The sequence below is a fragment of the Falco naumanni genome, chromosome 1, assembly GCF_017639655.2.
Source record: "Falco naumanni isolate bFalNau1 chromosome 1, bFalNau1.pat, whole genome shotgun sequence".
Classification (NCBI taxonomy): domain Eukaryota; kingdom Metazoa; phylum Chordata; class Aves; order Falconiformes; family Falconidae; genus Falco; species Falco naumanni.
The window spans coordinates 16,711,673-16,726,631 of record NC_054054.1 but is presented as its reverse complement, the minus strand read 5'-3'; the positions used below and the strand labels follow the sequence as shown (position 1 = coordinate 16,726,631).

The 14,959-nt window shown below is 39.7% G+C and overlaps 1 protein-coding gene across 4 annotated transcripts in view; it reads left to right on the top strand.

The window, feature by feature from the left end:
• Positions 1-14,959, top strand: part of WDFY3 (WD repeat and FYVE domain containing 3) — a 185,129-nt gene that overhangs the window by 114,239 nt on the left and 55,931 nt on the right. For all 4 annotated transcript variants that reach the window (XM_040582561.1, XM_040582543.1, XM_040582552.1 and 1 more), the window contains 8 exons: positions 1,022-1,122; positions 2,135-2,353; positions 4,804-4,985; positions 6,433-6,664; positions 9,499-9,659; positions 10,705-10,816; positions 11,226-11,416; positions 12,930-13,082. In XM_040582561.1, coding sequence (XP_040438495.1) covers positions 1,022-1,122; positions 2,135-2,353; positions 4,804-4,985; positions 6,433-6,664; positions 9,499-9,659; positions 10,705-10,816; positions 11,226-11,416; positions 12,930-13,082 — 1,351 coding nt within the window. The remainder of the gene's footprint in view (positions 1-1,021; positions 1,123-2,134; positions 2,354-4,803; positions 4,986-6,432; positions 6,665-9,498; positions 9,660-10,704; positions 10,817-11,225; positions 11,417-12,929; positions 13,083-14,959) is intronic.

The following is a 14,959-nucleotide window of genomic DNA, read 5'->3' as shown; positions in this document are numbered from 1 at the left end:
ACTGTGGTTGCTTGAGGAGATTTGTAGGTGCTGGTAATGTCCTAAAGTAATCCACATAACGCGGCTGTGACTTCTTAGAATTTTAGCAAGTCACCTAGGAAGGCTGCTGTAATCAATGTAAAAAAAGATAATCTAAAAACTTTTTCATCTATTTTAAAGTGCCAGAGTGTTTCATGAATTCAACAGTTGGTGGATCCTTGCAAATTATTTGCTTAAAGAGAACACGCTTTTAACACCGTGGCTGGAACCATGGACTGCTGTTACTTTCAAGATGGATGGTCAAGTCTAACTCTTTATAGCTTATGTGAGAACAGAATAACTCCTAGTTCTGTCAGGCAACCCAGCTACTTAAACTAGCTAGCTCAGGTGTAAATGTCAACAAAATGATGGTTCTTCAGTAAGTGGAAGAACATCATTTTGCCTCCAGTAGGGCAGTCTATACAAACTGGAAGCTGAATTCCTGTGGGGATTCACTCCATCTCAGGCAGGCTGCTCACTGAAACTGTCTGGGCTCTTAAAATCTTTTAGTACCTGAGGGAGGTACTCCTTGTATCTGTTTTCATTGTGTGCACAGCATCAGTGGCTCTTGTAAGGACCAGACATAGCTAATTTGGTGGAATGCAATGTTAATGTGAGAGCGTAACTTCAAATAAGAACAGCATAGTATGCATTTACCAGACCCTTTGAACGTTTAGCTAATCCAGTCTCTCTGAGAGTCCTGAACATCTCGAAGGTTGCAACAGCTTATGGTTGCCCACAAAGGAGCATCTTACCCTATGGAGCCACATGGGCATATGTCTCTGCACCTTTGCACCAAAGACATACCCTGCCAAAGCTCTTTGCACTGGAGATAATTCAGCCTCACAAGGAGAAATCTTGAGAATTCATTTCTACTTTTCATGAATACGTGTGGTCAAGGAAAGTGATGGTATACTTACCTAGGCTACATTTGGCATGTATTGAACTGCAATTATACTGACTTTCATAAACTCTAGTGTATTACTGATCTTCTGTTTAACAGCTGCCTGTTCTTGCCAAGTTTGGCTCCCCATAATGCACCTACAAATAATGCTGTTACAACAGGACTTATTGACGGTGCAGTTGTCAGTGGAATTGGAACTGGTAAGTACTCAAGTATGACTGTTAGCGGTGTTTTGTATCTGATGTTTAGTTCTTTTGTATTTTTTTTTTAGCCATGAAGTGATAATATGGTGTTGGACATCGTACACTCATAATTGAGAACTTCTTGTGTGTGAGTTTCTGTTGCTTTTTGCCCCGCAGTCAGTGAAAAGCAATATAAAATACAAATGTGATTGCTTTAAAGTACAAGGCTTTCAGCAGAAAGTTAAATTGTAACGGAGAAGCCTATGAATAATGAACCTGGAGGCATTAAGAACAGGTTGAGGTGGTAGTGTGAAGAGCGTAGGAAACATGGAATGAATTGTAATGCTGTACTCGTGGCTCTGTTATGCTGAATTCTTGACTGAATTTATTACAGGTGTAGTTACACACATCATTACAGAAATCACCCTACAGGAATCTGGTGTGCTATGGGGCTAATTGAACTTGATCACTTAGTTAGAAAAAGTGTTAATTCTAAAAACTAAGTTGAAGGTTTACTGCAGTAAGACTGAAATAGTGTTAGGCAGTACTTGAAGTCTGTGAGCTATTTGTTCTGTGGGAACACCCCAGCAGATGAAGTGGAGTCAGATATATGTGGTAGAGAGATCTTCTTCAACAAAGGCTTCTTCAGCAAGTTGTATAGAAGAAACATCTCATCATGATATTAGTTTCTGATGGCCTGATCCACTTTTTTTGTGTAGGGAACTGAAATTAGATTGTTCTGAACAAGCACAGGTTCAGAGTTGGTTTTTATTTTTAGAATAGGAGGGAATAGTGTGCAGTTCTTGCTTTACTTTGTTTTGAAATAAACCCCTCTGAGCTAGGTTTCTGTGGCTTTTCCTCCAAGTTTGAGTCAAAAATTAAAGAAATAATGTTGAAGTCCGTGAAGGAAAAGTTTGAGAAAGCACAGCTGGTATCAACTGAGCAGATATGAAAAAAGGAAGAACAACAAATAGGTATCCTAAGTACTAGCTACTGCAGATATATAATGGGCTTTCATTTTTGGTTTTAGGTGAAAGATTTTTCCCACCACCATCTGGTTTAAGCTACTCAACTTGGTTTTGTATTGAACATTTTAGTACGCCTCCTAATAACCATCCTGTGAGACTTCTTACTGTAGTGCGGCGTGCAAACTCCTCAGAGCAGCATTATGTATGTCTTGCCATTGTTCTCTCAGCAAAAGACCGATCACTGATTGTTTCAACTAAAGAAGAATTGCTTCAAAATTATGGTAAGAGTTGTGTCATGTCATCAGCTAATCCTGACAATATTATGGGGATGTGACAGCACCAAGTATCTAGAAGAATTGTGTGTGGTGGAACTTGAGTTGTAGCTTCACCAACTCCTAATGTATTTTGCAGTGGAAAAATGCAAAATGTAAACATTCATGTAGAAATCAAGGTGCTTTTATAATTTCCAAAGAAGATTTGATGTCTGTGTATAAAGAAAATTTTTTGCCAAACCTCAAGTATTACAGATTTGAAGGATGGATTATGTCATTGGTTTTGGAAGGCTTTTGCCTTTTACCTTTTGTGTCGTTCACTTTAGACATCATATTTTGGGGTGGAAATGTTAACTTATCTTTGCTTTGAAGAAGTTTGGAAATAATAAACTAACAGGTCGTGAAGGTTTTTCAATGTGGTTAGCCTCAATGCTGGAGGGCTATTTGAAGGCGATGAGGCATTCACTTCAGGTTTTGATGCTGTGATCAGTTTTCATGAAGAGTTTGTAGCTTCATTTGGTATGTGTTGTCAAGGGTGAAATTACAGGAGGTGCAGTGAAGACCTAAGTGAAGCTGGTGAGGCCACTGAATTTGCTAGAGTGTGTTATCAGTGCCAGGGACAGGAGTTCAGGCTTAGCTATCTCCTGTCTCCTGCCTTGTCCTGCATCAGAGCCTCCAAAAATGGTCAGTTTTGACAGGCTGTTTATGCACCATGGCTGTGGAGGAGCTGAAAGGAGCAGGGCAGTCTTCTGCCTATGTTTCAGGCTTAGCTCTTCACCAGACCAACAAGTGGTTATCAAAAAATCTGTTCCTGCTTCTGTTCTTTCATTTGAGTAGCAGGCACTAATAAAGAATTTATACAACTGTTTGGTCTTTTAAAAATAATAACAATGAAGCAGACTGTCATGAAATGTTCCTTGTTTTCACGATAAGCAGACATTTGCATCTGTTGGTGCAAGGGTGGCTGATGGAGCTGTGGGTGCAGCTCACCTCACCCCACAGCAGCTGGTGTCCATCATAATCAGGTCCGTGGCCTTACAACCCAGGCTCCGCTGCTGATACAGCGAAGGGAAGGCCAGGGCAGCTTGCTGTGGTTACAGTTCTGAAATGGAATGGATGAGACATCGTGAAGTTTTTGTTTTGACTTGGGCAGAAATGTCTCAGCTCTGAGCGAGCCCTTCAGTAGCAGTGCTTCAGAAAATTCATTTTCCTTAGAACTGCAAAAAGGGAAGAAGAGAAGCCACTGTGCTGAGGCTTGAGTTACAGTTACCTCCAGCCTGTGCTTGATGTGTGTCTCACTAGCCAGACATCGTGTTTGCGGTTTTTATTAAGGAAAAAAGCCTCAGGCTTTCAGCTTCATCTTCAACTTCGCTTATGCTTTGTAATTTAGTGTGATTCTGATGCAGATGCTTTGAAAGGCTCTCTTTTTACTTGCATCTTCTTTTGTGCATGACCCTGGTGGTTTAAGCAAGGTAGTGGCAAACTTATACTGAGTGTCTGTGGCCATGTGCTGGTGGGACAAGAGGGGGCTTCTGTGGGAGGAAGCCAGGGTGGCCCAGTGCCAGATATGGCTGGTTCTGGCCAACTCTGCAGCAGACCACCCTGCAGACACAGCTGAACAGAGCAGCCAGGCTGGTGCTGCCTCTGGGAAAACATGTGTGAGAGAGGGTGCATGGAGTGAGGAGTAAAGAAAAAAAGCATGAGAAGAAATGCCCTGAGGACAGGAGGGTGAGAGCAGAAGGAGAGGAGGGAGCACTCGAGGTGCTGGAGCCTCCCCTGCAGCCCCTGGAGAGGACCACACTGGAGCAGGTAGCAGGGCTTGTGGAGGAAACCCTGGTGGAGCAGGGAAAATTGTGAGAAGAAAGTCTGGGAAGTATGGGTATTTTTCTTTCCACAGTGTGAGAAAAGTGAAAAATAGCTCTGTAGGTTTGGAGAGACACCTGTTATTGCTGACTACTGCTGTAAAAAAGTTTTCAGAAAAAAATTAGAAAAAGATCTTTCTGTGACTTGCATGGCGGTATGAGCATGTCAGTAAAAACTTGAGCAAACTATACAGCTAAAATTTCAAAGGGAGGGTAGAAGGGGAAAAGTAAAATGGAATTGTTGAAAGTCTGAAATTATCCTGGGAACTTTCTTGGATAAAAATTAAGGTAAAGGAAGAGGAGACCTGTTGGTGATACTACCAAGGCTATACTAGTTTGATAATGTGCAAGTATTTAAGGATGTTCATCCTGTCAAACTATGACAATTTGGTCTGAATACTTTCTCAAACAGTCTTGTTAATTGTGTGGTTGTTCATATCTTGTTAATTGTATTTGTGTTAACTATGTGCTTTCTAAAAATTTGGCTGTAGTGTATTGCTGTAGATTGTTTTTTGTAAAGTCAGATGATGTGTTAGTCTGTTTCAAGCTTCTTGTAACACTTCTGCTGGTGCCCACTAACTGGTATTTTTCCTTTAGTCGATGACTTCAGTGAGGAATCATCATTTTATGAAATTCTTCCCTGTTGTGCCCGTTTCCGCTGTGGTGACCTCATTGTGGAAGGCCAGTGGCATCACCTAGTTTTGGTCATGAGTAAAGGCATGCTAAAGAACAGCACAGCTGCACTCTACCTTGATGGACAGCTTGTTAATACTGTTAAGGTAAAATGATCTTTACAGACTCATTTTTACTGGTTGGAGTGATTTTTCTCTCTCTGCATATATATGTATCCACAAAACCCCACACAAAACAAGAACAAAACAAACACACAAACACATGCCCCCACCCCCCCAAAAAACCAAACCACCACACAGGTCTGAGCCAGCCCTAGTCCTGGTAAGGAGAGAAGATAATGCATACTTTCTCAGGTATGAGCAATAGTAATGCTTAAGTGAAGTGGACACGTTGCATTGAATGTGAGGCAAGTGTGGCACAGCCATGCTGCTGGCTAGGTTAATTAGAAGGACCATAAAGAGCTGAAGAAGACTTACCCAGGACCATGTAGGACATCTAACTGAATAACAGGGAGATTAAAGAACAAGGTGGTCTTACCAATTTATTCAGGTTATTCTGTTCTGAACCCTCTTGCCACTCCAGAAATAGCATCCCTTTGCTGGTGATAGCCACTGAGATGTCTAGCATTGTTATTAGTTGAGCGTAGATAAAACACACTTAGTTGTAAACGTCAAAATTTTGTTGATAGGTGAAGAAACTGGGAGACCAAAAGCAGGGCGCAGTGAAGAGCACTGTGGACCTGTCCTCTGGCCACAAAGTATTCCTGACCTGTAACTGATAACCAAAGACTAATTGGCGCCTGGCAGGTGTGGGTATTAAGGGAGTAAGCTAAGCCTGGTGTGGGGTGTAAATTCACTAGTGTCACTGCGCTGCTATAAGTAAAACAATGTTTTGTCTTTGTACGCTTACCTTTCAGTATTTCTTTTGCAGAAAGAGGGCTATAGTAACTTTACTTGTTTTGCTAATAGCTGTAACACATGAGCATGTATGTGACCATATGTGACTACATTCAATAGCTGGTAACAGAATTTTTACCAGGTAGATAGAAAATGCCTGTGAGATTGTTACTGTCATTATATATAGGCCAGCATCTTATGCATGCATTTGTTTTATTGTCATCCGGAAAAGTTACCAAATGGCTTTCGTCATGTTTGCACTTTAGCTCAAAACAGTATAATTATCAAAGGCATGCTTTCACTGGATGAATAAGAAGGAGAAAGAGCACAAGTTTGAGATAGTCTTGCTTCTTTTGCAAAAAATAATGACCGTCATAGAGTACCATGTTTTTAGAATCAAGATACAGCCCCATTTTTCAGTGGTTTTAAGCACAGAACTCACATGTTCTCATTCTGTGTTTCCATACACACCTTCATGTTTTGAAAGCCACTTAACTTCTTATCTATATATTTCTCTTCTGTTTAATGTTCTTCACTGACTTTTGCTGTATGTCATCAGAACACCGTGTGTTACATAGCAGTCATTTGGTACATGCCCTGGTTTGCAAAATGCTTGCCTGAATTTCTGACCTTCCTTCTTTCTTTTCATGGCACCCGTGCTCCCTCAATAACTTCACTGTGTTTTTCTTCCTTACAGCTTCACTACATTCATAGTAGCCCTAGTGGGTCTGGTTCTGCCAACCCACCTGTAGTCAGCACTGTTTATGCCTATATTGGTACGCCACCCGCACAGCGCCAGCTCTCTTCGTTAGTGTGGCGTTTGGGCCCTACGCATTTCCTGGAGGAAGTTTTGCCTGCCCCAGGTATTAGCACCATTTATGAGCTGGGACCAAATTACGTCGGAAGCTTTCAAGCAGTATACGTACCATGTAAGTACAATTCACATGGCAGCACTGGTAGCTTGTCCTAGGTGTAGTGGAACCTTTTGTGTGCATATTGGCAGAGGAGGTGAGAGATTATGTGGTAGCAGAGAGGAAAAGCTAGCTGTTCATAGGAAGAAGATTAATAGCTGCTATTGCAGAGGATAGAAATCCACGTTACTGTGTTAACTTAGTTCTGGTAGTTTTTGTACTGAGGTATGATAGAAGTGCTTGTATTCCTTGCTTTGGTTTTAAAGCAGTTAGAAATGCTTAAAGCTATCATTAATCATACTGTATATTACACTTACCTGTAGAAAGTGAAATTGGAAAGGCATTTTAACTTGTCAGTTTCTAGTGATAGCACGCATTTGCAAATCTGGTATATATTCTGTACTTTAAATACAGCTGTCTTGAAATGTCATTCTTTATAGGGCCTAAATAGGTCAACTGAGGAAAAAAAAACCAAACAGGGAGGGGTTGTGGTGCAGCAGGTAGTCTTTAAGCATTCGTTGAAAACAAATATGGGCAATTCTATTGCAATTTTTTTAAGTATTCTAGTTTGAAATTGAGGGGAGTACAACACACAAAGATGTGAATAATCTTGTTAGAAATGTGTGTCCATGAGTTTGTTTTTAAATAATCACACAATGGATTGTTCATTAGCTCTAGTAAGATACACGGTCACTAGTGAAATTGTCCTGTTCTGTAGAGCTCCCTGTCTTCCTGTGCGGTTAGAGGACCTCCTCACTAACATCAGTATTATGTCAGAAGATGCTCTCTGCTTTACCTGGCTGTCATAAAGCTTTCCAGTGAAACACAAGTAAAAATGGGGAATGTGTCAAGTTGTCTTTCCCCATGAAGACCATAATGTTCCCCAGCTCTTCTGAAGAGAAACTGTCACCATCTCAAGGAAAGAGGCAGTGAGTGATGAGAGTGGTAGGAAAAAAAAGTATGTACAGGGAGTGCACAGAGTCTTACTTTTCATGGTGAAAGCTTTCCCTAGAGTGGTGACAGGCCACCCCACATCTCCAAATGTAAATGATGTTCAGGCTGTGAAAGAGCGAAGTGTCATGAAAAAGAAGGTAGCTTTCCTTTTCCATCTTGAGTGAAAAACTTAAGGGAGCTGGATTTTGTCATGTATGGATCTGTGTCACATACTTACTTTTTTGACAGCTAGACAAACCTGGCAAGCAGCTCTGTAGGTATCTGCTAGTCAATTATAATTCCTCCTGGAAGGCATTTTGACTGGTGGTGTCCAGGTTTTGAGTACTGAATTAGCCAAAGCAAATTCCACGAACGTGAATTTGTTCTTTCACTTCTGAGAATTAAATATCTTCCCGCCTTTATGCTAAGGCCATGTTCACCAGGAAGCCCACAGTAAAGTAAAAGAATTCCTCGTTTCTTAGCATACTGGCTTTTCCCAGTGTGGTGTTTCTCCCACACAAACTTTGCTCAGTTCATTGTATTTCAGGAGCAGTGTGCTCCAGAACAAAGGGCGTGTCTTTATTTGGGGCTAAGTTTCTGTTCACATTCTGTACTGTGCCAAACCCTAAGGAGTTTGATAGGGGGTGCAGTATGAGCTCTGTATGTTACCATTTTATCTTGGCCTCTCTTTCCAAAATGCTTAGTTTTGCTTAGTGTAATGATTATTTGTGGGAATCCTGGAGAAGAGTCCTTGCAGTTGTCAGCTGTTGCCCTTTACGGGGAAAGGGTCTGACTTGCCTTTTGCCCATGCAGTGCTTCTTTTGGAAGTTTTGTCCCTGTTTTCAGTGAGCGAGATTGCCATCTTCTGAGAATTTGTCCTGTGTTTAAACAAAATGAAAAACCTGATACTCTTTAAGTCTTGGAAAGACCCCTTAGAGAGCAGTTACTATTTCAGGAGAAGGAATTCCTTTGTTCACTGAAATGGAGGAATGTTCTCAGGGCATCCATGTGAGCAGAGGATCCAATGAGGATTTCATTTATGGGGAAACCAAGACTTCTGAAACTCTGTCTTAAGTGAGGCTTGACCCTGGTACAACAAGTTATGTAGACACAGAGCTTCTCACTTATTTCAGAGCCTTCATGGTGTTTAAATTCCATTAATGGTTTTCACTGGAGTTGCAGTCACCTTTTGACCCGAAGTTGAAGATGGAGAAGTGAATCTCTATGTTGAGCTTTCAGGTGCTGAGTTTTGCACGCTTCCTCTGAGCATTGTAGACAGCTGTCAATCATAGTGTTTGCAGTGCCTCAAAAGAAGTATCCTCTTCCAGAGCAGTAGATACAAAATATTAAATATCAGTTGTATATTCTCTTCAATTCCTGGGCCTTTTGATCTTTATTCAGTCTTGCATCTGTTATACCATTCTCTAAGGCGGTTTTCCTAGCAAACCGTTGTAAAAAGCCTGTTGTCACAGGCAAAGATGCAGATGTACCAAATACTTCTCTGTTCTTTTGAGTATTTTTTTTTCCTTTGGGTGGGAAGGGAAGTGAACAGCCCTTTGGCTATATGCAAATTGAGTACAGGAGTAATGTTGCCTTCCAAAAATTTGGATGAGGAAACCACATCTTCTATTGGTTGGCTAAGCCACAGGCTGCCAGTTGCCCTTACAGGTTAATATTGTAGACCTTCTTGAAAGAAAGTGTTGCTGTGCAGTGCCCTTTTATCTTAAATAGCAGATTCATTCCATGACTCATATGCTATGAAACTACTCTTTTGATACAGCAAGCAAGTATGCAAAGACAGTCTCAGCTGTGTGTAAAACCCTTCTTGGATACCTATTCTTTTTGTGTAAGATTTTACTCTTGAAACTGGAAAGAAAACCAGTGCTATTACTGAAATGAATTTTTATTTTGTCTTTAAGGCAAAGATTCAAAGTCTGAAGGAATCAACCCATCTCCAGTATCTTTGGTACCAGAAGAGAAGGTCTCTTTTGGTCTCTATGCACTGTCAGTTTCTTCATTTACAGTGGCAAAAATAAGGAAAATTTACAACAAGTTGGATAGTAAAGCTATTGCCAAACAGGTATGTTGGAAAATCAGTTGGTTAATGTGTACTACTTGTATGTTCCTTTCTTTTAACTCCTTTCAAAGCAATTTGCTCAATGCAACTAGGAACAATACTTGTCAGAAGAGTTGTCCATAATCACTGTCATGTTTGGTTTTTTTTAATTTAAAAATTGAGGGAGATTGTACTCCTAGATTTTACTTGCATTCTTGGAATTAGTAGTAGCTATGTATCTTAGCACCTTTTGGAAGTATTTTGGCTTTGAAATGTAGTTGGCAGTTGTAAGCCTGTTGAAAAACAGTTACATTTATATCATTGAACAATACTTATACTGTTGCAGATGAACAAAGTTGATGGCTTAGTCCTCTGACTGTGATTTGGATTTGGAAACCAGAATATTGGTTTATATTTTACTTCAAAGTACATTAGAAGTTAGTAAATTATTTGTTCAAAACCTATGAAGAAAGGCTGAGAGAGTTGAGGTTGTTCAGCCTGAAGAGGAGAAGGCTCTGAGGAGATGTTGCAGCCTTTCAATACATACGGGTGGCTTATAAGAGCAATGGAGATATATTTTTTTTTTTTTTTTACCAGAGCATGTAGTGACAGGGCAAGGGGGAACGAAAACTGTGTAAAAGATGGGTTTAGATTTGGCCTAAGGACAAAACATTTTATAGCAAGGGGGGTGAGACCCTGGAAGAGGTTGCCTAGAGAAGCTGTAAATGCCCCATTCCTGGAAGTGTTTGACGTCGGGTTGGATGACACTTTGCACAACCTGATTCGGTGGAAGCTGGCCCTGCCCACAGGAGGGGGATTAAATTAGATGATTTTTCAACCCAAACCATTCTGTGATCTGGTGGGATTATTTTTAAAGTTAGATTTGTCTTCCTTAAGCTTTGGAGACTGGAGATTTCTCTTTACTTTACAGAATGTCTTAATGACTCTAGCTTAGTTCTATACTGTTACATGTTACTCTTTATCATGAGAGGAAAATACACGTTATGTCCAGGATAGTGTAAAAAAACCTCTTCCCTTTAGCCCCTGCTTTTTTTCTTATTTTGTTCAGCTGGCAATTTCTTCTCATGAAAATGCCACACCTGTGAAGCTACTGCATAACTCAGCAGGGCATTTGAATGGACCAGCGCGCTCCATTGGTGCAGCTTTGATAGGATATTTGGGTGAGTTGAGTATCTGAGAATTATTACGTTGAAAATGATTAATTACTTGTCAATAAGAACTTGGGTCTAGAAGATAAATCACACAATTGATGAATGCTAATGGTATGTTGGTAAAGTTGTTTAACATTTTTATATTTTATGGACATACTATCTTTTTTACTAACATGGGATGCTTGTTTCAGTTTATATGGGTTACCATTATGAAAATATACTTGATACTTTACCTTAGATCATAAATGATTTTCCATTTGCTTCACCTCCTCTTCTGAGTTGCCATAGTTTTTCTGGTAAGATTCTTTACGTGATTCAAGCAATGGTACAATGCAAATTACTTGCATGTATTCACAATGATTTCCTACAAAAATTAGGTTTGATTTTACTTTAACTTCCTTTTCCTGCCTGTGCTCAGGAGTAAGAACGTTTGTCCCCAAGCCTGTTGCCACTACACTGCAGTACATTGGTGGAGCTGCTGCTATTTTGGGACTTGTAGCCATGGCATCAGATGTAGAAGGGTTGTATGCAGCTGTGAAGGCTTTGGTCTGTGTGGTAAAGAGCAATCCATTAGCCAGCAAAGAAATGGAAAGAATCAGAGGTTATCAGGTATGTAAGAAAAGAAATGTTTTAAAACAGACTAGGCTGATTGAATTTCACTCTCTGTGCCAGCAGTTCCCATGGGAATTCCTTGTTATGTTGTGGTAACGTGAGTTTCTGCTCTTAAGTTTACTGAGCTCTTGGCTAATTAGCATAGATGAGTTATTCAGGATGGCTTTTAAAGGAGAGAGTGGAAAGTTTTGCTAAGCAGTGTGCACGTTTAGCTGCTTTGCTGAAACTGAGCCTTCATTAATAGCAAGGAAGAGCACGAGAATGTCATTTAGATGATTCTTTTCCCGTGACTCTGAAAACACCCCTGCAAGCCTGGGAGCTTCTGTGTCCATGATCTGCCAGGGAAAGAGGAGGATAGGGACACATGAAGAAAACTGAACAAGTGGACTCCTCCTGGAATAAGGAGACTGCTCAGACTTTACAGTTAGTGATGCTGTTTGCTTTCAAGCTGAAGGCTTCTTATTTCTCCATCAGGATGGGGAAAGTGCAGTCAGTTATGCAGAAGGATTGGTCGACTTACTTGAAAAGATCTTCACATAACCAATGCATTTTACATTTCTTATGAAGACTGCTTCACTGAAGCAGAAAGTTTCTGCTGTAGTTTGGGTGGCATATTTACAAACCTTGTAGTGCTAATGGCTAGTATAGTTACAGCAAAACATATTATTGCATGTAGCCTGTCGCAGACTTGGCTTTGACCAAACAAATCCAGTCTGTGTCCTCTTTGCCCCCGAAGCAGTTAGTGGATTGTCACATATGAGCTTACATTCCACTTGTATAGACCTCAGCAAATAGCATGGTTTGAAAGAGATTCCCAGAAATCTATATCTCTTTAGTGATGTTTCAAGGAGGATGGTGAAGCTGAACAGGTCAGTATGTTTGAGGGTTTTAACAAGTTTGCATCAGAAGACAAGAAATACCTGTAGTACGTCTGGCAATTGGTTCTTTCCCAACCCAGATTATAAGAAGTTAGAGCGAGAATGAGGACTGAAAGGGTGACGTCTGCAGTCATGCCGAGGGCCACAAGGGACAGCAAAAAAAAGAAAGTCAGGCTTATTCAGATTTATGTTGTCCTGGCTACTTTTCTGCAGTGCCAGAATACCTCTCATTTGTGCATGCAGTATTCTAGGGGTGTTCTATTTAAGTTTGCCATGTCCATGGTTGCTGTCTAGGAACACAACTATCTGAGAATGTATCATGTGCTCTCCTAAACTGTGACTACTAGAGAGCTGGGAGGTGTGTGTGTGTGCATGCCTAATGCTCAGGGCCTAGATACTGTCTGCAGTGTACAATGGTTGTTTTATGAGCTGGTGGGTGTCCTGGATGTGCCTCTTTTCTAATCACCTGTAATACCACTTTCAAGCTTTTTTATCAAGATTATCAACTATCAGACATATTTTAAGGGCCTTCTCAAAAGGGATACAGATATGTCATCCATGCTTCTTTGTGCTTAGACAACATTGCTGTGCATTTGTGGGCTACTAATTCCTTTTCTGTTTACTTGTTCAAGTTGCTTGCAATGCTGTTAAAGAAGAAACGATCACTTCTGAACAGCCACATACTACATCTGACCTTTTCCTTGGTGGGAACTGTCGACAGTGGGCATGAGACATCCATTATTCCAAATTCTGCTGCCTTCCAGGATCTGCTCTGTGATTTTGAAGTATGTAAAGCTTCACATAAAAGTGTTGATACTGGGTAGTGATTGAGTCAGATGCTGATAACCCACCTTAAATATTGAACAACAGTGAACCAGGTTGTTATCCTGAGAAGTTACTATTTCATATGTAGTACAGTAAAGCAGCTGAGCAGTAAGATGTTTGGTAACTTCTGCCCATATGGCTTGAATCACTGTAGAAACAATGAATGGGTACCTCAGATGTTTCTGCTTTTTGTTGTTCTAGAAGGTACATTTTGTAGTTTTCTGTTCAGCAATTTCTTTTAACCTGTGTGTTCTGCTGCAGTACATACATCAAGGCATGAAAGACATACTGAAAATAACAGTAGGAGGTAAACTTTCAACATAGCATATTGAATCACTTTATCATACATCTTATAAATGATGCGTAGAACTTGTTGTTTAGTCTTTGTTTCTTTGGCATTATCTGTACCTGACACAGACTGAGTAGAAGTATTCTGATTCACATACACTGAAATAAATAAATAAATATACCACTACCACTGCTAATCCAACTATAAGATACTGACTTAATAGTGCAAGTCCATCTTTCACAAATGGTTTTATGGAGTTATCCATTCCCTTTTTGTAGGTGTCTATTTGAGTATTTCAAATCACCCATGGAAACTTCAAGGGACTTGTCTATGAAAAAACTCTTGCTGCTTACTATAGCCTTTATTTTAATAAAAACAACTGGCCTTATTAACTTTGTTTTTTTGAGAGCTTGAATGTCTTTAATATACCCAACACGCCCTCTTGCCAAGATCAGCAGTACGCTATAATAATGGCTCAAAGAAAGAGGAAATAAAAAGGGCAGATCTGAGCTGCCTTTTTTTTTTTTTTTTTTTTTTTTAACCTTAGTGGGGTTCTAATACAGAGGAAATTTGTCACCCACCAAAGTTTCCTTATTTTTTTTTTTGGCATAATTTTAAAACTAGAAATAAGTTTGTGCCATGTCTAAACAAATTCTTCAGCATCATGTAACTAGTTATTCTTTAACAAACCTTCTAAATTACAATAATGCTTTCTTTGTGTTCACAAAATTAAATGTAGACTTAATAGGAGATATTATATCTACAAGAGGTGCAGAGAGGAGTGTGAATCACAGCCCAACTCCTTTTACAGTGAGGCATGAATTCTACTGAAGAGTAGTCTTCTCTTTCTCTTTCTTTTTCTTTCCACCATAAAGGATCCAGCTGAGAAATTTCACCAATGGTATATAGTCACTCAGACAGCAACTACGGTACAAAAGGTCCAATTTTGTATTGTCTAGTTCATGTCTGTCGTCTTTTTTCCCCCTGAGGAACAAGAACAACTGGAGGATGAATACACTTAAAGAGACTAAAAAATGTGCAAGTAATAGGCCTGTGAGTCACTAAGCAGAAACTTTCCAAAAGCCTCAGGTTTTGGCTTTTTTAAAAAAATTATTTATTTTATTTCTGTATTCTGAAATCAGTGACCCACACATTTCACTTCAGTTGGATAAATTAGATGTTCTTATTCTTATGCTAAACAGGGAAATGAAAAGATTTGTTCTGATCATTTTAGATTATAAGATTGAAGAAAAGCAAAAGCTAGAAAGCTTTTCATTTAAGCCAGTTTTATACACTAGAGCACAAGTATTAATTATGGTTTGTTCGATAGCAAGCCAATCTTAAGATTTGCAGCTATAACTGGAGTTTCTGGCTTTTATATCTTTTATTACTTCTATTGATTGAACAATTGAATATTTACTTTTTTTTAGAGGATCTAAATCATTTTAGATGGTGTGCAGGAAGTGCTGGGTAAAAATAAGAAAGAAAAATCAAAATACGGAAGACCTTGAGTTTAATCTTGGCAGAAGACATTAAGTTAATTTTACG